At 42.2% G+C, this 24,070-nt stretch overlaps 1 protein-coding gene and 1 long non-coding RNA gene across 2 annotated transcripts; one reads left to right on the top strand and one right to left on the bottom strand.

Annotated features, from left to right (window-relative positions):
- Nucleotides 1–523: 523 nt before the first annotated feature.
- Nucleotides 524–11,691, bottom strand: EIF2B2 (eukaryotic translation initiation factor 2B subunit beta). The gene is made up of 8 exons (XM_020793864.3): nucleotides 11,353–11,691; nucleotides 10,506–10,626; nucleotides 9,913–10,061; nucleotides 8,521–8,684; nucleotides 7,728–7,823; nucleotides 5,629–5,766; nucleotides 2,409–2,475; nucleotides 524–750 (listed from the first exon to the last, which is right to left on the bottom strand). Exons 1-8 carry the CDS (start codon nucleotides 11,516–11,518, stop codon nucleotides 593–595), a joined length of 1,059 nt encoding a protein of 352 aa, XP_020649523.3. The 5' UTR covers nucleotides 11,519–11,691; the 3' UTR covers nucleotides 524–592.
- LOC140703224 (uncharacterized) lies at nucleotides 11,683–24,070 on the top strand. Its single transcript, XR_012082610.2, has 2 exons — nucleotides 11,683–11,814; nucleotides 23,911–24,070. It is a non-coding gene; the product is annotated as an uncharacterized LOC140703224 (long non-coding RNA).

Below are 24,070 nucleotides of genomic sequence, written 5' to 3'. Positions count from 1 at the left end.
GAATTCTGGCCTATGTGGAAAAGAGTGTTGCTTACTTTAAATACACCAGAAAGGAATCATTCTTTGTCTTTCAGTACAGCTGCCAGAACAGATAAATAAGGTAAAGGTTCCCCTTGACAATTTTTGTCCAGTCGTGTTCGACTCTAGGGGGCGGTGCTCATCCCCGTTTCCAAGCCATAGAGCCAGTGTTTTGTCCAGTGCGACTTAGACACGGAATGCTGTTACCTTCCCACCAAAGTGGTCCCTATTTATCTACTTGCATTTGCATGCTTTCGAACCGCTAGGTTGGCGGGAGCTGGGACAAGCGACGGGAGCTCACTCCATCACGTGGGTTCGATCTTACGACTGCTGGTCTTCTGACCCTGCAGCACAGGCTTCTGCAGTTTAGCCCGCAGCGCCACCACGTCCCTCAGATAAATAAGAGTGGAGAAATATTCTAGCACATAGAAAAAAAGCCTGGGTCAAACCAATCCCTTTCAGTGTAGTAATGCTGTGTTCTGGAGTTCAAGGTTTTATTTAGCCATAAGGATAAATAAAATATTTTATTTCCATAGGGATAACAAAATATTTTGTGATAAATTATGTCCATAGTTTAAAGTTCACGGTCATCTGGGTGGTACAGCTCGCTCATGAGACGATAGATGTAGGAAGGGGCATTGCCTCCAATATTTGAAATGAAAAGGGTGATAAGTTCTGGAGGAACATAGTCAAAGACGGGACAGTAAACGTTAACCTTAGACAGTATCTCTCCTGAAAAAAAATAAAATTACATTATTAATAACTGAGCAGAAAGATAGATCAAAGTAGCCATTAACCTACTGAGCTTCTGTTAAGTAGAATACTCCATGGGTGTAATAATGCAAGATCATTCCAAATGTGGAATCAGTGAGCTCCATGAAGAAAGCCCACCTTCTGTGCCAGTGCTTGTGTGAGTGTTATGGTCCAGCATTACTGTACTGGTGGGACTTTCTACTCACTGGAAGTTCAGTAGGATATTGACCAGTGTTGGTAATTAGACAGATACTTCAGTCCCACTTAAATAAATCAGTGTAAAAATGTGGTTATAACTAAGTGAAACTCCACTGATTTCCAGAGGAATAATTCAACTAATAATGTAGGGCCTAATCCAAAATCTAAAGTTTTTTAGTGGAGTTGGTTTATTTACTTGCAGCATTTATATCCCACTGTTTATATAGTACATTTTCCAGAGCAATTTAATATTCATTTAGAGAAAGGTAAGAGAAGACAATTGCTATCCTCAGCCTTATATTGTGGGCGGGGCAGGGGGGATTGAAACAAGGCCTCAGATGTTGAGCTTCCTTACAGTAATGGAATCGCTGCTGGGTGGTTAGAATAGAGATGCCCTACTACTGATATAAAGTGAGCACATCTACTCTAGAGACCTCATCTGAAGTCATGGAAAAAGATTCCAGGCAATCGTGTTCCTGCTAATGATGGGGCCTGAAATAAGGCATTCCACGCATAAGTATCCTCTGTGAAGCCCCAGACTGGTTCCTGCACACATCTCCCATTTATTCCAGGGGGCAAAAAATAAAAACAGAACTGTCAGCTGAAACATTGACAGATCATACATACAAATGCTCTCACTCTAACCACTTCTGTTGCAGTGGAGCTCTGGCTGGCACAAAATGTGACAGATTGTTCTGCTTATCTGAAGAAATACACTAGGTGGATCCAGATGGACAGGACAGTCTCAGTACAGTGAATGGAGCATAAACATCCATGAAGAAACACTTATCAGTAAAAAGACAGGAAAAAGTATGACTTAATTGAGCATATTCTGTTATTTGCATCTATAGTATGAGGTAACTTTAAAGCAAAAATTTAACCAGTTATTCAAAAGACTATTCTCCCCGCCTCCCAGGAAAAAAATTCAGGATTTTGGATTTTCATCACTCTATGATATCCATTCAGGCCATCAGATTAACATTACATACCTATAAAAATCTCTTAATGTTCTCTTAATAGGAAAGAAAGGAAAAAGTTTAATGACATATAATGTCATATCACTGGCTTTGGAAGATGGCTCTTGCCCATCTCTACTCTTCAGACAAAAATCTTCAGTTGAATACGACTCATGGGGACTCTTTGGAGATTCGTTTTCAACAAAGGGGAAGGCTATTGAGGCCTTAAGAATTCAGGGATGGGCTTGTTGGTAAGATAACTGTGGACAGTATTATATCAATTGCACACACCTATCAGTTCAGCTAGAACTCTTGAATAAGATTATAGTCAGGCTTTGTGCCAATGAATGTTAAGATCCACTGAGTACAATACAATTTAAACTCCTTCATGATCCAACAGTCAGAGATTCAGAGTCATTAACGGATTATTCTTTTATCTAAAAGGTAACTCTCACTCAGAAGCATTAATCAGAAAGATTTTACCTTCTGTGAAAGGCAGCACTTCCTGTGGAGAGACAAACTTGTGGAATGAGTCATCTTCATTAAGGAACTGGAAGAGAGAATGGGAGAGGCATGAGCCCAATGAAAACTTTTGGGTTGGATTCATTTTGTGTTCTTTCTGTGGGTGCCTCTTTTGTTTTGGGGTCATTCATGTGCTGGCTTTTTTATTACTCACAGGAGAGGCTGCTTGTTCTGCGTTTTTTCCCCCTGCTGGCATTTGCCCAAAGATCTCTCAAAAACCCATAACAACTCTGAAAAAGCAGGGGCAAGGCAAGGTGGTAATCATCTACTCCAGAAACAGGCAACAACAATTAAAAAACAAACCCCCCCCCACAATAATCACCAGACTGATTAAGGAACTACAGTACTTCACATTATCCCACCAGAATCATCATCGTCAAATCATTATCAATTTACTGACAGGCAACAGTTCAGGTAAGAAAGGAAAACTATGTGGTCATTTTCTGAGCCTGCAGCCTCTGTGTGGCCCAGCCACACCACAACCCCCCATAGAGGGTGGCTGGGTGGGGAAGCTTCCTTCAGAGTCCACTCCTGTGCAGAAGAGAAAACCTTCTTTGCCGCCAGCTGGCCTCCTGCCTTTTACCCACTGGAGCTGCCACCCTGCTGCTGCCTCACAATATAAATCTTCCTCTGCCAACTTGGCTGCTGCATGAGTGTGGTTGTAATGCCAGCTCATGCATGAGGCCAAGAGGCATTTCAGATCCTACCCCCCCCCCAACTAATTCAGGCCTTGCGCAACTTGCATATAACAAACTGGTAGTCTGCCTCCTTAATTTGCCAGCTTGTCTTTCACCCATACATGAAAAACTTGTGGCCTGAGCCTTGATGCTGAGGTTATGGGAGAGGACATGACCCCCCCACACCATCCAGGAGAAGAAGACCCCCTTCCAGCACCTTGCTCTTCCTCTCTTCCCAATCACAACTAAATCAGTCTCCCCAGGAGCAGAGGAGGGACTAGTCACAGATGGCTGATAAGAACATAAGAGCAGCCCTGCTGGATCAGGCCAAGGGCCCATCTAGTCCAGCTTCCTGTGTCTCACTGTGGCCCCACCAGATGCCGCTGGGAGCACATGAGATAACTAGATACCTGTCTCCTGATACCCCTCCCCTGCATCTGACATTTAAATTAAATTCCCTTTAAATTAGATTCCCTTGGGGACCTGCCTCCAAATGCTCTGGTGTGGTGACCAGAACTGTACGCAATACTCCAGGTGTGGCCTTACCAGAGTTTCGTAGAATGGCATTATAATGTTGGTTGTTTTATTTTCAACCCCCTTTTTAATGATACCTAGCATGGAATTGGCCTTCCTCACTGCCACTGCACACTGGCGTTGACACCTTCATCCAACTGTCCACCAGCACACCAAGATTTCTTTTCTGATTTGTCATGGACAGCTCGGAACCCATTAGTTGATAAAGTTTTGATTCCCCCCCATGTGCATTACTTCACATTTTCTCAAACTGAAATGCATTTGCCATTTTGCCACCCATTCTCCCAAATTTGGAGAGATCCTTCTGGAGCTTCTCACAATTCCTTCTGGTCTTCAGCACCTGGAAAAGTTTTGTTTCATCTGCAAACTTGGCCACCTCACTGCTTATCCCTGTCTCCAGGTCATTTATGAACAGGTTAAAAAGCACCAATCCCAGGACAGATCGCTGGGGCACATCAGTTTTCATCTCTCTCCATTGTGGAAACCGATCTAGCTAGAGGCCAGAGATGACCTCCCAGGTTCTCTCCAATGTCCTCCGCTAACACCTTGACCATCAATTCCCCTAACCCCAGGGAGGTCTGCTCTCTCTGAGCCTGGGTGGAACTTTTGCTACCCTCTGCGTGTAACCTTTGAGAAGCAGAAGGTAGGGGCAATGCAGGAAGGTCCCAGGTCACCACCTCTGAAGCAGAAGGGCTCGGCTGGGTTATGGCACTGCCATTCTGGTACCAGTGGCAGCAGAGGCCTGATCCCCCTCCACAGGCCCTCTGGTCTGCTCCTATGCAACCTTTAAGCCCTCTTCCTGGCAGGTGTCACACACTCATGCAGAATCCTCTTCCTGGCACCAACCTGAGCACCACATCCTACCACTCATCATCCTTCCCTAAGCCTGACAAACACAGTTTTTAAAAGTTGTACACAAGTAGTTCTCACACTAACACATACCACATTAGTTTAATTTGCAGTACAGTTATAGACCAGCCATCCTAGTCTGGCCAAACAGTGCTCACCTGCCAGCCAACCACCCACCCAGACTATCTGGAAATCAGAAAGTACTTAAGAAGAGCTACTATCCTAGAAGACAACCCCCACCACCATTGAGGTAGGGCAGGCTTGGCCTTTCCCTTCACAGCTAGGCCTCTCTAGGCCAATTCTCAAAGCAGCAAAAATCTCCGACCACAGAACAAAAGCAGATAAAGCCTGTGCGCATGAGTGAAACGAAGATGCCCCCCATCCAAGAAGATGGAACCCCATCGGTAGCATCTACCTACCAGGCAGTAGTCCACCACCACAATTATGCAACAGGACAAAATAGGCAAACTAAATAGCCAATACATACACTCCAACTCTAAGCAGAACAAATATAAAACTCTATATCCTCCCCTAAAGGAAGCCACAGGCTTGAGTCTGCAAGAGTTGAGCAGGACTGTTGAGGACAGGACATTTTGGAGATTGCTCATTCATGAAGTCACCAGAACTCGGGAGCATCTTGATGGCACATAACAACAACAACAACAACAACAACAACAAGAAGAGATACCCTGTTATCCAACACAGTAAAGATATGCACCCTTCCCACCAGGGCGAAAAATATCAGAAGGAAAACACAAACGGCCCTCTTTCCCAAAAACTAGAATTTAAAATCATGAAACATAAGAACAGAAAATAAATAGAGTCAAATCTGACACCCTTAATCCCTTGTATATGGGACTGAGGATTACTCCCTGCACTACCACTTTGGTGCCTTAGCCCAGCAGCAAAACATCCAGAGTAGGCAGGCACAAAATTCACAGCAGTATACTCCAAAATGGAAAGGCAGGGAGACTAATGTGAGGACAACGATCCAACCCAGTCCAAAATGGAGGGTGAGCCAAGGATCTCAGTATAGCCAAATCACACAATGATTTATCCTTGTGCTGCAGCACTGGCTTGCTTGCTCATATGCTGTCCTGGACACAGAGGTGAACACCTACCTGTGGTGTCAACTTAAACATCGGTGCACAGACAATGAGAGGGGTGGAGTGGTGTTTGGCTGCCAATGCCATCGTATGTGTCCCACTGACAGCTATTAAAGCACCATTGGCCAGAATAGTCTTTGTTCCAATAATAACCTGTAAAATACCAGTGAATGAAACATACAAACTGCAGTATGGAAAATATATCGGTATCTACTTTTGTGGCATGCTATGGCACAATGATTAAGATCTTATTGCTTAGTGTAGTAGGTCACACTAGAGTAAGCCCACTGAATCGGTGGGGATTTAGTGAACCAAGGCCTCCTTCACCTGGCCCCCTCCCTGTGGACATTCAGGAGGCAAGACACGGCTTTTCAGAGAGGTTTTCCACACTAACCCTAGCTGACTGCTTTTGTCCGCTACTTTTCTGCCTTATTATTTTTGCACCATCTGTTTTTTATTGGTTAGTCGCTAAACTGGTTTTACATAGCTCTAGTTTTATCTTGGTTTTGTTTTGTTTACTATTGTAAACTGCCCAAAATAGTGCTTTGGCTCTAATGGGAGCTGCATACAAATTTAAGTAATAAGTAATAAATGAGTAAGTTGCATTGATTCAAATTGGTCTATTCTACTTACAACTTTAGTATAGTAAGTTGCTGTTAGAGTAGGCCCATTTCTATCAATGTCACTTACATAGGAAATGACACTAAATCCCCATTGATTCAATGGGCCTACTCTAATGCATTTATTATGCTTAGCAACAGGGTTTTGACCAATTATTACTACTACTACTAAAACATACTAATGACTAAAACGAAAATGGAATTTTTATCATAGCAAAAATGTTTATGCTTTACCATAAGTGGACCAACACAATTTCATTCTCCACCATGAAGATTCCCAGACATGATCCACACAGCTGACTCTGGTCTCCTACTCCTCTCCACCCCCATGTCTGCCCATGAAACTAAATAGGAAAAATGTGTTAGCTCATCCAGTTCTTACTCCTCACTACTTTTTGGTGGTGGAAAGATGGGTCCACCATAATGTGTTTTACAGCTGGAAAACAATGACTTCACAAGAACCATTTCATATTCTTCCAGAAATTAGCCTTCTGGGAATCAGAAACTCCTTTCAGCAGAGCTTTTACCAGCACCCCATCTGACAACCTGGAATTCTGCTGATCTGAACAATCAGCACATGGTCCAAAACTGATGGAGATAAAGTGTGCAAAACTTGTATCCCTTCAGATGTTGTTGGACAGCAATTCCTGTCATTCATCACCATTGAGTATACTGGTTAGGGCAAATAGGAGTTATAGTACAAAAGCATTTAGGAAACAATGTTGTCCATACACTGTCACCACCAGAGCAAATTTTGGGTGAATTTGGTTGCTCTAATCTTTATTTGTCTACAGCTCAGCAGGGCAGGTATCCCCTCTGTTCTGAATCTGCAGCATCCAAATACCTGGGGAGACACCACGTGCAAATATCAAAAATTCTACTTGAGTTGCAAGTCCCTTGTATTTCGTATCAAATATTTTAAAATTGCAGGTGGCTATATGTATAGATTTTCTTCCTAGCCTGCAGAAGGTCTCTAAACTCTAAAGGACCATGTGAGAGCCATGTAGGCTTTCTCACGCTGCAGTTCAGGAACCAAAGGTTTTAATACCTAGAGGAGGGGATAAAGACCAGAGCCAGCAGTTTAAGGGGATAAATGATGGGGAAGGGTAGAAGTGGCAAGGCAAGGTATTAAAGAAAGAATGGGAGGTGCAAAAGAAGTTTCAGTGCAACATCTGGGTCAACAGGGCTGCTGAGCCAAAGAGTGGGTCACAGTGTGTGGTATGCAGAAGTATGGCAGCACAGGCGTCCACATGCTGGGGAGAGAAGTATAGCACTCAACCAGGCAGACAGTGGGGGGAGGGAAGGACAGGACCCTCTGGTGCACAAAGTGCAGAACTCAGATCAATTTGTCCTCAGTTCAGAGGAAAATACTCAGAGCAAGGTCAGGAGTAAGAAAACAAGCTGGGAAAAAGAAGCCTGCTGCCAATCTCAGGCAAATGACTTCTGCAACTTATTCCCCTCTTGGAACCTTGTAAGCCAGCCCATGACACTTACCTTGTTAACACGAGACATGACAGCAAAGATAGCTGCATCACTCATGACTGTGGTTTCTATATTCTCTTTAGATAAACGGACGGCCATTTCATGACCCTACCAAAAAGAGATAGAGAAAGGTTTTTCACAAGAAAGGAAAGCTGGTGAGCTAGACTTTCTGATCGTCATGAATACACAGTTCATACCATCTGGTTAGTTCCTATCAGGGTTCCCACTAAGATCAGTATTTGATCAACTACATCTCTGCTTAATTCTATCAATGGATTGTCAAAATCAGAAACTAGAAATATCCAAATATTACAGTTTTTAATAACTTTCATCAAGTATTTACTTAATGGTTTAGAAGTCCCTCAATACCAGTTATCATCACAAAGACTTATGTCAATCGATATTGACCATGTGCTGTGTGAAAAAATGTTTTCTTATATTTAACAATGTTGCCTACAAATTTCTTTTCTGGGTGAGATTATAATTTCTGATATTTAGTATTTTAAAATTTTCTCATTTTTGCTATTAATTATTTTATCAATTTGATGCTGCTATCAAAATAAAATATCTCAAACTTTTTTCTTCAGAGTTAGCTGTCAGAGTCAGCTGTTACACAAAAAATACACAGGAGAGACTTGTCTGGATCAGCATTTCCCTTATTGGGAGTGGTAAAATAAGAAGCTTTTCCTATCTCATTTTCTGTTTACAAACTATATTCTATTCTTCCGTAGTGTACTTATTATATTAGGGCTCCAATGAAAGCCATAAATGCCACACAAGTAAAGCTCAGAGAACAGGTCCTTACCTGGCAAAATGGTGCACATTCAGCCACAATGACATGGAATTTCCTTTTGCGAGCTGCCTCCTTCAGGAAGGCCTCCACTGTGCGAGAGTAGCCAATGGTCATGATCACCTCATTGGAGTGAATGTGCTCTAGTGCCTGCATTGCAATGTTGTCAGTTGTTCCCTCTGTAAGGAAAATAAATCCAAACATGAAAGGAGAGATGTTTCTTTCACTGAGCATTAAGCAGACAACATGACATCAATCAGCTGTCAGTTCTTAATGTCTCATACTAATGTCTGTCTACAAAAGGTTTCTGATCCAGGGCCAGAACTTACCCATAGTAAGCATTTTACTGTGAGTTATCTGCAAACAGATACAAAATCATCTGTTTTACACATCCTGTTTTAATGTGAAGTTCTCGCATTAAAGCAAGCTATAGAGCAGCTACTGGCCCAGTACAGGAAGGTTTCTTACTGCTACCAACACTGCTGGTGACAGGGAAACAGCTCCCCATTTTAATGAAACCGCTGGAGTTACCCCCAACATTGCCAGCTGGCCAGTGTCAGAAAGCCTCCCAGCACTGGTTTGACAGTGATGCTGTTCTTGCCTGAGGGACAGCTTAAGCAACTCCATTTTTGCCAGATGTTGAGTACCAACCCAGTGCTGTCAGTAGCTGAGAAGCCTTCCACCACTGGCTAGCCAGTGATTGAAGCCATGGTGCTAATTTTAAAAGTGTGCATTGGTGCCATTCTTAAACTGTGCTATGGCTTCTGTCATGTGCTGTGACCAAAGGCACATATATGTAGTTATGGCTCAGGAGAGCATTCCCACTGACAGAATAGGGCGGGGCAATAGTCAGTTCTGTCTCCACAGAACAGCTGCTGCTCAGAGTTGGGAGACCCCCAGAACAGTGGAGGAGATGGCACTGGAGCCATAAAGGGAGTGTGGAATCAACAAAGATTCTCTGCCACCCTCTTTCCAACCAGTGGGAACATTCTCAGTGGAATTCCACTCAGGTATACTCCCACAAGCAGAAAATAGTTTGGATCCAATAGCTAGATAGTACTTAAGGCTCACAATTCAAAAAGACATGTCTGTTCTTACATGATTGGCCACTGCACATTAGAAACATAATTTTTTCTACCAGATGCTGTTCCAGTCTTCAATCTGGCCAGGCTATGTCTTTTCCACTCAAGACATACTGAACCATGAAGTCTTTTTATGTTGCTTAGGTCGAGTCAGATGATGGGGGGGGGGGGAATTTACGATAGTTTCCTTTCACTGCTGATTTTTTTAAAAGATTGGAAGAGAAACTAATGCAGTGATTTACAATGAATTACTGTTGGAACTCTCTCTTTAATTTTACTAGCGACTTTATGTTGCTATTTCCATTAAAATGTTAGTCTGTCTCACCTAGTTCAATCAACAGCTCACTAATAGCTTCAATGATGTTGGCCCTAAGTGGGGCATAGTAGGTGTTGAAATCCTCATTGAGACCTCCTGAGGTCAGAAGTTTGTGCAGTGACTCTTGCTGGTCTCCCTCTTCACTGCGTCCTCGGAGCCTGTGGAATAAACATATCCTGTTAATCCGGGGGAGAAAAAAACCTGCAAAGAATGTAATCCTGAAGAATAATTAGTTACATGCAATGTGATTTCCCATGCAAAAAGGACTATTTTATTTATGAACATTCATGAACTATCAGGTAGCTGCTTTTTGTCACAATTAATCTGTGCGCTATGTGCTGTCAAACTGATTTCCATTTGTGGCAACCTGAATTGGGTTTCCAAGGAAGGGGAAATAGTTAATGACTAGGTTTACAAAGAGCCAATCACTCCCCAGTGAGTTACCCTATCTGAGTGGGGATTTGAACCCAAAGTCTCCTGTGTCCTAATCCAACACTCTTTCTGCTACACTATACTGGCTGTCATAATACAATTAATACAACACATTAAAAATCCAAGAGTATCAGAACAGGAAGATATAAAGCAAACACAAGCACACTCGCCTGCCGTACTCTTCACGAATTATCTTCAGCACTCGTCTCACCATGTTACCCACAGTGGTCTCAGACGGTTGGGCAGCAGTCATTCTCTTGCCCTCCTTACGTATCAATTCCATGAGCTCTCCTGAAAGATTGGGTGAAGGAGTTGTGGTAATTCTCTTTCAAAGTTCATTACCTGCATACAGTGGAATACAGCTACTCCCTGATAGTACATATCACTCTGGATTTTTCAACATGTGTGTTCCTCTGCTCTCTCACACAGCTTGAAGGGACCAACACAGCCTATGTGATACACCACACTGCACTCCCAACCTATCAGCTGGAGTTATACAATAACTCCATCTGATAGGTATATATTTATATACTGTACAGACTAATACTCACACATATGTGTGAGTGTTAGAATCTATTTATACATCAGCAATTAAGATCAGACCCTTTGCTTGGTGATATCAACCAGTTAACCCAAATCAAGATGACAGCTGAAGAAAGGAAGAAAGAAAAAAGCAAACCTTCACAGTGTACTTCATAGATTAAGATCAGGTTAAAAACAGTCTAGACTGACGCAATGGACGCCAAGGCTTCTGTATTCTGATGGATGTAAGGGTGGCGGGGGGGGGGAAGCACCTGGCATAATTATATCTTCGGATGCTCTCTCTCACAACTGTAGCTGCATTTGGAGAGGTATTAAACCAACTGATCGAAATGAGATCGTGATGACGGCCTTTATATTTCATTTAACGAAAGCATCGTCTCAAGGAAAAGGATAGGGAAACTTGAGCATCACCTTCGTGTGTGTCATGAAGAACTGAATATCTAACACCCCCCATACACGCGCCCAATTTCTCACCCGCATTATCCCAGCGCCCGTTCGCCACGATCCTCCGCAACAGCCCCACCGTTTGCCGAGCAGCCTCCTCCGAGCGCGGCCGCTTCCCACCTCGCTTCAGGAGCGCCACAAAATCCTCGATCTGACCAGAGAGCTCCGACTCCTTCTTCGTTATCGCGGCCGACATCCCGGCAACTTTGCCTGAAGACTGGGAAGGGGAAAGCTGTTTCTCTGGGACCAAAAAGGAAAAGGATGGTGTAGCTAGTCGGACCGTGGCACAGAAGAGCACGTTTTTCCGGGTGAGGTCCGCTTGCCATTGGACGAGCGAACACGGTGCCTTCCCTTGTGTAGATCCGGACGTCCAATCGAGAGCGAGAGAGGTGTGTTGGGGGAACGAAGCCTCGGGCTGCGAGGAGCGAAAGAGCGGGGATGCCGCGCACCCTTGTTTTTTTTTTTTCTTTTCTTGCCAGGCTGTAGAAACAGGTGGGGTGGTTGCTCAGCTGTAGCTGAATGTTAAAAGGACAGAAGTCACGTCCACAAAAGAATGGCTTAACTTGAATGTTGACCTTTGTAATGTAGAAATTGAGTTACTTAAATATTTTGGATCTCTTGGTTCCGCCTTCGATCCAAGTGGAGATTACAGCCAAGAAATCAGAAGAAAACGGACGTGCAATGGCGGCTATGAAGGGACTAGAAAATATCCTCCAGTGTAAGGATGTGTTACTGGAACCGATTCCTATTCCTGATTAATGTGTAAAGATGTGAAAATTTAACCCCCCCCAAAAAAACCCACCAGAAAAAAAAATCCACTTGAAATGTGGTGTCAAACGAGAGCTTTTCAGATACCAGACTCCTGAAAGAAGAAATAAGTGGGTGCTGAAGTAAATAAAGCGTTAGCTCTCTGTAGAAGCAAACATTACTGAAAGCCTGTCATACTTCAGGCACTGCATGAGAAGACCAGGCTCACTGGAAAAGACTAATAGCCGAAAAAGTTGAAGGCTATAGGAAAATAGGAAAACCAATAAGAGATGTATTGAATCAATAAAGAAGTTACAGTCTTGAGTTCAGCAGAACTGTTAAGGATAAGGCTTTTGGGAGGTCACTAATTCATAGGGTCGCTAGAAGTTGGAAGCTACTTGACAGCACTTAATAACAACTCTCGTGAGCCCCATCCAATGTTGTCCACTGTGAGGGATTGTTGGAGTTTTAGTCCAAAACTGGACTTTTATTTCTTTTTATTTTATTTATTTATTTTATTTATATGCCGCCCACACTACCCAAAGGTCTCTGGGTGGCTTACAACATTTACAACTTTGGCTGGAAGGAAAAGGGTTTGCCATCTCTATTTTAAGATTTATGTCACACCAACACATAACAGCTTGTTTTATAATAGGACCATAGAACTCCACCCACACATTTTCCTTCTGAGATGTCACTGTTCTTTGACAGAGGCTGATGGAAGCTGCATCTATTTCTGCATAGCCTGTAGCTTTAAAGAAAGAGTGGTCCTTGGAGTTTTTAAAACTTGAACAGGTGTTTATCTTAACAGTTTGCTTACTTTATTATTATGGTACCTTAAAAGGAAGACCTGTATCAAGGAAGATCCAAAACTTGATTTTAAATCAGCAATAAAATAATAAAATTACGTGTAAAATATAATTAATAACCATCACTTAACAACTTCCAAAACATTCTGTCCTCAATTGCCCTGCTCATGTCTTGCCAACTTAAAGCTGTGCCTTCCCTTATTTACCTAATCTAGCTCATGTCCAGTCCTCCCCGACCCGCCCTTGACTTTTCTCAGCATTATTGTCTTTTCCAGTGAGTTCTGATTTCTCCTGATATAGCCAAAGGACAATAGCCTCACTTGAACCATTTTAGTTTCTAGTGAGATTGCAGGCTTGATTCAACCTAATACCCATTTCTGTGTCTTTCTGGTGGCCCATGGTATTTGTGAAACTCTTCTCCAACTCCACGTTTCAATGGAATTTTTTTTCCTGCCAGCTTTCTTGTCCAGCTTTCTCATCCATACAGAGTAATCAGGAACTGTTGTGGATGATATTTTAGTGGTTCAGGAAAGGAAGTGCCCAATTCTGATTTTGGATATTGTCTCCATATTTACTGAATTTTTTGTATATGTCTACATACCACATAGTTGTGCTTCTTTTGTATTTAGATAACAGTAGATAAAACCAGACAACCAGAGCTCTGTAATAACAGTGCCTGACAAATCCCAGTTGACAGTGAACACGGTCAAGGGTCCCTGGGCAAGAAAGTACATTCCAGACCACTTGCTAGCTCACTGTTTGCTCCAGCAGGCATGTGAACAGAGTTTCAGCAGTTGATCTTCAGTGGCTGACAGCTGCAGTTTATCAGATGGTTGAGCTGTAAGACTGGTAAAGCTGCACCTGCTTTAAAAAAAACATGCAAATTCAATTATGAGAACAATGCTTTTTCTATACTGCCCAGTTTGCCTGAGGCAGTAAAGAAGAAAGATTTGATGAAGCAGGGAAGCACTGGACAGCTGACCAGGGTGAGTGAAGGCCGTGAGAAAGAGTATCTGAGATGAGAATGTACAAAGAAGCAAAATTCTTTGTCTCCATCTTTGTGCCTATTTTTAATATTTTTCTCCTTTTATGTCTATCTTTCAAATAGGCACACTTATAGATGTTTTTGGTGCTTGATCAGATTACAAGATTACTTGGGTCTTCGTTTAGATCTGAGGGGTACAGATGGCTAAACTATAGTTTAAAAATTGGACTATAATGGGCCCACTGAATCAATGGGAATTTGGTAAGTTCCATTGATTCTAATGGGCCTACTCTAATTGCAGCTTACTTACAAAGTGATTTACTTTAGCACAGTAAGTTGAATCAATGGAATTTAAGGAGGAGTTAATTCACCAAATCCTGGCTGATTCTATGGGCCCACTCTAGTGCAATTTACTATGATAAGAAACAAGATTTTGGTTACTGTTTAACTTTCCAGTTGAAAATATTTTATACGTATGGCCAGAGGAAAATAATCTTAGAACTTCAGAGCTGGAAGGGACCCTAAGGATCATCAAGTCCAGCCTCTGTGAGGGAGGCATACTGGGGAATTTAACTCCCAGCCTCCGGCTCTGCAACCAGAGACCTAAACCAGTAAACTATCCAGCAATTTTAAAACAGAGGAATATGTACATTGTTGTCCATTACTGTGTTTGATGATCCAACAGCTAATTGTTACAGCCCTTTGAGGATTTTCATTAAAATTTGCTTCCTGATGACAGGCTTAGATGAATGGCAGCTGTTAGGACATTTGTCTTTGTTGTAGCAATTTACAGAAACTGATACAAATTTATTTAGTTGGCTGCCAAAGTGGAGTATGCCTGCTAAAGTGCGGTTGCTAATGTGGTTACTACATAGCTAGAGGACATTACCAGTCCAAGATGTATTAGTCTTTTAGAAATACCATAATGGACCAGGGCATAAGTCTCTCTGATTCTGTTTCCCCTAGTGGCTAACTAGATGCCTGTGGGAAGTCTATATTTGATCAAGTTCCCCATCAACTAATATTCAGAGACACACAGCCTTTGGTCCAGATCTTAGTATGTAGCCATCATGACTGGCAGCCACTGATAACCTTAGCCCACCTTTTCTTTTTGTGTTGTTACAGCCACCATATATTTTGGTGATAGTTGTATCTTTACTTCATGTGCTATGTGAACAAGTGCTGCCTTTTGCCTGTTTCGAATCTTCCACCATTCAGCTTTGTTGGATTCTCCTATTATGAGAAGAGGAAAACACCTTTTTTTGGTATCCACACTATTTAATATACTTTTATAATATTTCCTTTACTTGATTTTCTTCCTGGCTATCATAGTCTCCTCGCCCTCACTATTGTACCCTTCTCCGGTAGGAGAGTTGCTCCAGCCCTAAGTCATTTTGGGTAATCTTTTCTACGGTATTTTTTTAAAAGTTAATATCCTTCTTGAGGTGCAGCAACCAGAGAACACACAATGTGATTATCATGATATAGCTCAGCATAGTGATTGTTTTGTTTTTGATTCCTTTCCTAAAAATCTCCTACTTGAAATACACTGCTGCAAATGGGTTAACAACACTTTGGAGCTTGCTGATAGCTAACTGACTGATCAGACCCATCAACAAATATGTGACATGAGCAATTTTTTGTCCCAGTGTGCATGAATTAACACTTAGGGCTCTTCCAGAGAAGGCAGGAGTTTTGCCCTCATTGGCCATGCTTGTTTGCTGTGCAACTTGGTGTAGAGGAAGGCTAAGCAGGATTCATATCCAAACTGGACTTCTAAGAGACACATTACAGGAAGTGCTTCTACTTGGGAAATCTTTGACATCTTTGGGAGATCCCTACTTGAAATGCATACCCATGCTGTACGTTTTCTCCAGATGTTTTTAATGATGTGCTAAAGTAAACCAAATTGAGAGACTTCATGGAGAAATGCTTACTGAAAGTACCATCACACTAAATTCTGCTCCATGGAATAAACCCCCAGAACAAAACAAAAGGTGAAGGCTAGGGACACAAAAAATCTCAAGGAAGCGTAGTTTTTTGTTGTTGTTGTTACCAGGATATTATTATATGGATGGTGGGAAAAATACCACCATCAGTGCTGAATTATTTACTTTTACAGCAACAAATGCTCCATCTAGATAAGTCCCTCCTGAAATCTGGAAGGACAGTAATGAAGGAATTAGAAAATATAATCAAGTGTAAGGATGTGTCACTGGAGATCAAGACCAAGATCCTTCACACTATTGTATTTCCAATTATCATGTATGAGTGCAAAAGCTAGATAGTAAAGAACCCTTTATGGATTGCTGCCTCGTCATGGCGAAGGGGCTTGAGTAATTCAGAGAAGCTGTGGGTATGCCAAGCAGGGACACCCAAGATGGACAGATCATAGTGGAGAATTCTGACTAAATGCGATCCACCTGGAGCAGGAACTGGCAAGCCACTCCAGTATCTTTGCCAAGAATACTCCATGGACAGAAACAAAAGGCTGAAAGATATGACACTGGAAGATGAGCCCCTCAGGTCGGAAGGTGTCCAACATGCTACTGAGGAAGAGCAGAGGACAAGGACAAGTAGCTCCAGAGCTAATGAAGTGTTTGGGCTAAAACCGAAAGGACGCTCAGCTGCGGACGCACCTGGAGTGAAAGGAAAGTCCGATGCTGCAAAGAAAAATACTGCATAGGAACCTGGAATGAGAGATCTATCAACCTTGGTAAGCTGGATGTGGTCAAACAGAAGATGGGAAGAGTAAACATTGACATCCTGGGTATCAGTTAATTAAAATGGATGGGAATGGGCGTATTCAATTCAGACAATTATCATATCTACTATTGTGGGCAAGAATCCCATAGAAGAAATGGAGTAGCTCTCTTAATCAACAAAAGAGTGGGAAAAACTGTACTGGGATACAATCTCAAAAATGATAGAATGATTTAAGTACAAATGCAAGGCAAACCTTTCAAGGTCACAGTAATCCACGTTTATGCACCAACCACTGAGGCTGAAGAGGCTGAAATTGAACAATTCTGTGAAGACTTACAACACCTAGAATTGGCACCAAAGAACGGTGTTCTTGTCATTATAGGGGACTGGAATGCTAAAGTAGGGAGTCAAGAGATAAAAGGAACAACAGGTAAGTTTGGCCTTGGAGTTCAAAACGAAGCAGGGCAAAGGCTAATAGAGTTTTGTCAAGAGAACAAGCTGGTCCCCACAAACACTCTTTTCCAACAACACAAGAGGCGACTGTACACATGGACATTACTAGATGGGCAGTACCGAAATCATATTGATTATATTCTCTGCAGCCAAAGATGGAGAATCTCTACACAGCAAAAACAAGACCTGGAGCTGATTGTGGCTCTGATCATCAGCTTCTTATAGCAAAACTCAAGCTTAAACTGAAGAAAGTAAGAAAAACCACTGGGCTAGTCAGATATAATCTAAACCCATCCCTTATGAATACACAGTGGAAGTGAAGATCAGATTTAAGGAACTAGATTTGGTGGACAGAGTGTCTGAAGAACTATGGATGGAGGCTTGTAACATAGTGCAGGAAGCAGCAACGAAAACCACTGATCACTGCAGATGGTCACAGCAGCCACGAAATTAAAAGATGCCTGCTTCTGAGGAGCAAAGTGATTACAAACCTAGACTCCATCTTAAAAAGCAGAGACATAACCTTACAGACAAAGGTCCTCATAGTCAAAGCTATGGTTTTTCCAGTAGCGATGTATGGAAGTTAGAGCTAGATCAAATCAAGCCAATCTCCAATTTACCATTATGCAAGCCAGAGATAACCACATTGCTTTGAATGGGCATTCCACATGCATAAGAGTTTGCTGTATTTCCCCCTTGTGTGAGGAATGGGGAAGGAGAAACTGTTTGTGGAACAGACTGTTCTGCAGTATATTTTCAGGTGATAGGTTAGTAGCTCGTGTATTTTAAGCAGCAGCTCATCATTTGTGCTGGGCATATCCTTCTTAGCACTCATAGGGGAGCTGGAGAACCAATATGGTGGCTGCAGCATTGGCTTGGACGTGATCCAAATATTTGCTGAGCTGTGAAACTCTCACAGAGTGACCATCAACAAAAGAGGACAGCAATATAGTATCTGGTGCATGTTTACTTGGTAGAAAAATTCTCACTGAATTCAGTGTGGATTGCTTCCAAGAATATAGGAAGGTCCTTTCTACAGAGTCAGACCCTCATTCATCTACTTCAGTACTGCCTACACAGACTGGCAGAGAATCTCTAGCATTGAGACAGGAGACATTCCCAGACTTAACATGGAAGTCCCTGGAGACAACCATGGGACCTTTTGCAGAATTTAGAAAAGTTTTGTTGTGGAATACAATTCTCAGCATCCTCCCACCAGCATGCCCACTAGCCATGCTGGCTAGAGGATTGTGGGAGTTGCACTCTGGGGGAAAAAAACTTTTCCAAGCTCTGGCAAAGCTCCATCACTGTGCTCTGCAGGAAACTGTTGTCTAAATGTTGTTTTGTCTGATATCACTATCACTCTGGCCTGGCTCACAGGGTTATTGAGTGAGGTTAAAAGAGTAGAGAAAGTTCTGTGTTCCTTGGAGGAAAGAAGGGCTGAGCAAGGCATTTGAGGAGAGGACATTTTGGAGATCACCATGAGTTTATAGGGTCACCATGAGTTAAAAGCGACTTGATGGCACATAACAACAACAGATAAGCCCTTAGCAAACATATTAAATACACTTCTCCACAGTATTTGAATCCTATCATGTTTTCCTCTAGTCACACCAAACATACTTGTTGGCCTTGGAGAAATAAGTCTTATGCTTTCTCATAAAAAATAATGCTTGCCCATCACTTTCTTTAGTACCCCCAAATGCAGGATCAGCTGACTGAGAATAACAAAGAAGTGCTTTTCATTTCTAGATTTCTGTACTGACACATCATGATATGAAGGACATTGTCCTTAGCATGGCAGTGTTTTATCACTAGGGCCCCAGAAAGTGTTCTTGGGCATACAGATGCCAGATCTGAGTTGAAGAATGGTTTGATGGAGGTCACCCATCACATTTTGCTTTCATAATGCCAGTTCTTCAACTTGAAGTCAGATACTGGCAAAGCTAACAAAACAAGCCAATGCCTGGTGCTCCTGGAACAAGGGTAGAGCTTCATTCTTTGGGATCCACTTCTTTTCTCCTAGACAAAAGACAGATTGTTGAAAGACCGATTTAGACAGGGCAGGGTAAGGTCTTTGGGGAGTGTTTCCCATTCACTGCTTAATGTTGGCAGTTCCCTGCAATTTTATTTTGTTTTGTTTGTCAAAGAGTAGCGATTCCATGATTTCCCATTTGAATAAGACATTTCCAAGGCCATGCTCTCCCCCCCTTCTCTCTCTATATAGGCTTTTAATTGAAATAATATTAGCTGTGGGTCCTATGGCAATTTTATATATATTTTAATTGCATTTTAATTGTTCTGAATTTTTATTGTACTGTAATTTAAATGTTGTAAACCACCCAGGGACCTTTGGGTAGTGTGGGCAGCATATAAATTAAATAAATAACATATATATCCTGGTCTCACTTCTTCATTTATCCTATGTCTAGAATCTTTCTTATTGATTGCAATGTTAAAATTGTGTGTGAAGGCAGTTGTTATTTCAGCTGAGAGAGACTGCTCCAGTGTCAGCTGTCTGAGAAAGCCTATCTGGCTTGTTCCCAGAGAAGGTTGTCACAATTTTGGCACCAAATATTGTCACAGTATAGAAAAGAGAAATTGTATGCCAAAGGGAAGTATATTAAAGCAACAGTTTCCTGTTATCTCTGCTTTTAGTTTTGTTTTTAAGGAATTTGTTGCATTACTCATGACTTTTTTAGGCCCAGCAGATTGTCATACTTATTGTTACTCTGCCCACAAAAGTAGTTTGTTCCATATGAATAATGCATTGTGTTGTCCTTAGTGGCAGAGGGGAAAATACAGGAGAATACCACCCAGTACCCTCTAATGGCCAGTTCTGTTATCACACCTTGAAAATACATACAGAAAGAAAAAAACAAGACAAAGCAATACTTCCCTTCTTCCACTTAAACATGATAAGAGAATTACATAACACTTGAAAAATTCCTGTCCAAAAAGTCTTTTCCATGGATTGGCCCAGTCTCTGGGATTAAACATCTCCAGTGCCCACCACCTCTCAAGAGAGTGAGTTTGTGTGTTGAACAGCACCATTAGAATGTTCCTCTTATCGTTACAGCTCAGAAAAGTTTCTCTTTTTTGGTGATCATACTGGCTGGAGGATTCCAGAAGCTGTAATCCAAAAAAGTAATATCACCAAGCTTTGCATCATGTTCATGCAATATCCACCTTTTTGAGAATTTGCAAGGTGGTAAATGTGCAAGTTCTGTTGTTATCCTTTGGAGCAGTACAGAACAGTCTGCTCATCATCATCATCATCATCATCGTTGTTGTTGTATGTTTCAGATACTTGAAAAGCACAGTCGCATTCCTCTTTAATCTTTTCTTCTTCAAGCTAACCATATTCAGCTGTTTTTCAACCATTCCTTTGATTTTGAGGCCTCACCCCTCCCCTAGGTGCATTCTAGCCTGCCAATTTCATTTTTGAAATGTGGCACCCAGTTTTTAACATTCGTGTGTTCTTTTTGGTGTTACTGCTGGTCTTTGTATTTTATGTGCTGCCAGTAATGTACATGGAACTTCACAGAGAAATACGAGAAGGCGAAAGAGACAGATTCCTGTTCCAAAGCACTTAGAACCTAAATGTTAAGGAGACAATAGAGGAGAATGGACGAGGGAGGGAGGAACAGCAAGAGATTAACATGTAGCAAATGCCGCTTTATGTTCTTAGGCCTGGATCCAGACATAGTCTTAGTGGTGCAAGATGCAAGCCAGATAAAAAAATAGTATTCCTTCACACAGTACATTGTTAAAAGTATGGATGTAGTGTTGACTGCCAAGTTGGATGACTTTAAAAGGTTATTATAAGAAATCATGAATAAGACCATCAAAGACTATTTATTATTAGTTACATTATATCCCCCCTCGCTTCTCCAGTGAGATCAAGGCTCCATTATATACCCCCTCTTCCCAATGAGATCATGGCTCTCTCTCTTCCTGCCCATTTTGTCCTCATAAGAACCCTGTGAGGTAGGTCAGGCTGAGAGAGCATGGCCAACCCAAGGTCACTGGGTGAGTTTCATGGCTCAATCAGGACAAGAATTTGGATGTTCCTTTTACTTTCCTTTTACTTTTATTGGACTTTTACCCCGCCCCCCTAGACAAAGTCTACTTGGGGCAGCTTACATGAATAAAACACAGCGATATAACATACATAGTAAAAGTTTCAAGTCCCAGTCCGACTTTTAATCACTTAACTTCACCAGTGGTATAGTGATAAACAGTGAAAGTGCAAGACACTCCTTTAAACTATCTCTAGTCAGCCTCCCTCCAGGGGAGTCTAGAAATACAGGCAACTGGATTGATCCATGTCAACAGATGAAGGGCATGTCTTTTATTATTTCTCTTACTGACCAAACCATGCTCAGATTTTTACCTTACAACATAGCTTGCAACACCTGGAGAAGTTCATTCTCTGACAGCTAGTATAAGGGTTAAAGTCTGGGGAGCACTGGCCAAGGTGGCAATGGGGCTGCTGCCTTGCCCACCAACTAGTGTGCCCAGTGAGAGAATTTTCTCCCTGGCAGGGGACATTTTCAGTCCACACTGCTCACATCTGGAACCTGGATCTATAGAAAAACTTATTTTCCTTGAGGTCAGCCTTCCACTGCTTGGCTTCCCTAAAGCTGAGGGAGGCCCAGAGAGAAAGAACAAGAAACCAGGCCTCTTTGGCAGTGGCCCCTCAACTATGAAACAGTCTACTCACAGACATCTGCCTGGCTCCCTCGCTGGGTGTGTTTAAGAGCAAACTTAAGAACTAGCTTTTTAGGCAGGCCTTGGCTCCTGTCATCACCTAATCTATTCTTTGCTGTCTTGAATTATATTAATACTGTTGCTTTTATTTTAAATTGCTTTTACTTTTATGTATTGTTGTTAGCTGCACAGAGTAGACTTTGATCTAGATGAGTGGGGTACAAATTGAATGAATGAATGAATGAATGAATAAGTCCCCTTTAAGTAAGAGAGAATGACACACTCTGCTCACAGAGTGTATATGTCATGCTTCATTCTGCATCCCCCTCCTTCTGCCTCTTTCACTCTTCCAAATTACAGTTCAAGATTGTGCTCACTCAACTGTGCTGTGCCCCAGTTGGCACAGTTCTTACCCATCACAGGATATCTGCTGATCTAATCTGCCAGTACTGCCCAAAGTATTCACCCACTCCCAATGCAACCTGTCCTCTGCGTCCCCTACTGCTGGCATTCCCACTGTTCAGGGTTCAATCAGTATGCTCATTACAGTCACTTCCTAATTCCTAGACGGTGCTGGCTATTGGTGTGCACTTTTTGTTTGGCACAATCCTTGGGAAGGTGTTAGGAGACACTGGGAAATCCTTTTAAAATGTTTTGCCTCTTTGTGTTTTTTAAAGGGCAAAACAATAACTATATGCTATTCAAATTGACTGTTATTTGACTGTTCCAAATCTAAAAGACTATCATTACAAATTTGAATTTTGGTGCAAGTGAATTTTTCTTTCTTTCAACCCAGTATGGCTGTTCTCATGCTCTTATGATGCTGTAATTGGTGTAGGAAATTTTGTTGCTGTCAATCTCAGTTGCCTTTGCTACTCTGCTCAAGAAACTCAGCTCTGTCAATGTGACTCATTGCCCACTACACATCAGCTGATGGGTCTACCATTGTCACTGCACCATCCATCAGCAAGTCTGAAAGGTGCCATGGCATTCTCTTCTCTTTTATTGTCTCTGTTAAGACTAAGAGCCAAGAAGGCAATAGTAGTTTCTCAACCTATCTTCTGGGTATGCTAAACTGCAATTTACAGCATCTCCAGCCATCATAGGCCATGTTGGTTGGATACAATGGAGGGCACTAATTTGGGGGAAGTGGGAACAGAGAATTGGGAAAGGATTTTGCATAAGGGCAAGGGACAACTGGGAGAATTTCAAACAGGTATTGAGCACAGCTGGCTGCAGTTTGACTTGCAGGTTTCTGATGGGACTAGAAAGTCTGTGCCAGGTAACAGTAGAAGAAACAGAAGCAGCACTGGGATGGGTGCAGGGTCTATATCAAAGGGAAGCCAACTGCGTGAGAACTTGGAGAGTGCAGAGCATGATACAGGATCTAGGTTAAGCATCAGGAAGGAGACTCTTTGGGGAAATGGCTGGGTTTATTTTGGAGGGAACAATATTTGAGACACATCAAGCCAACATAAATAGAATGGGAAAGTAGTATTTCTGGCAGTCTGAAGGGCAGAGTTGAAGAAGCCAAAAACAGCTCCTTTCCCTGTTATTGGCTGGAAGGTGGAAATTGTTGCTCAGACAGGAGACATCAGACAGCCTTCTCCTGGATTCTCTGATCCATCTGCCCACTCTCTTTAACTCCTTTCCCCATCACCCTATGCCTGGTGTGAGAGCTTGATCAAACTTCCTCTGGCTAGAACCTCAGGCTTCATCTCAGTGGTACAGTAGCGAATTTTGAGGTGGAGGTACTCTCTGTTAGCATCTCTGTAACCACATCCGAAAGCAGAAATCCAAAAATGAAGCAGTACTGTTGATTCATAGCTACCAACCAGTTCTATCAGCTTTCATTTTCATCTGCAGCAGGTCTTTGATGAAGCAAATGCATCTAAATTATTGCTTTAAGATAAAGCTATCCTCAAATGCTTTCATTATTAAACTCATGACAGCATTTTTCTGCTTGGAAAATCCATCTAGACACATTCACCTCAGCTACTGGGAAGATTGTAAGTAAACTCAGGGGAAACAGGGAAGCGAGAGTGGGACGACATGTTTCTTCATGCACCTTAGTAGATGGTGGGGGCTCTGGGATTCTACTACATACATCACTACAGCTTAATCCTAACGCATGAGAGATTTTTTTTTCTTTTTCCCTTTTTCTCTCCTATACAGATAAAAAGGAAGACCTATGGGGAAAAGAAAGGTACCCAGTGCAGCGTAATGGATAGAGTGGTGGAACAGGAGTCAGGAAACCTTGGTTTGAATCCCCTTTTGACCATGGAACCCCCCCCCCCCCCGCGCGTGTGAAACTAGTAAAACCATTCTTTAAATG

This window comes from Pogona vitticeps, chromosome 1, assembly GCF_051106095.1.
Source record: "Pogona vitticeps strain Pit_001003342236 chromosome 1, PviZW2.1, whole genome shotgun sequence".
NCBI classification, from domain to species: Eukaryota; Metazoa; Chordata; class Lepidosauria; order Squamata; family Agamidae; genus Pogona; species Pogona vitticeps.
This window is presented reverse-complemented; position numbering and strand designations above follow the sequence as displayed.

Coding starts and splice junctions, on each gene's coding strand:
- EIF2B2 (XM_020793864.3), bottom strand. CDS start 11,518: ATGTCGGCCGCGATAACGAAGAAGGAGTCGGAGCTCTCTGGTCAGATC. Junction 8,685..9,912: donor TGAGCTGTTGATTGAACTAG/GTGAGACAGACT, acceptor TTTTCCTTACAG/AGGGAACAACTGACAACATT. Junction 7,824..8,520: donor AATGTGCACCATTTTGCCAG/GTAAGGACCTGT, acceptor TCTTTTTGGTAG/GGTCATGAAATGGCCGTCCG.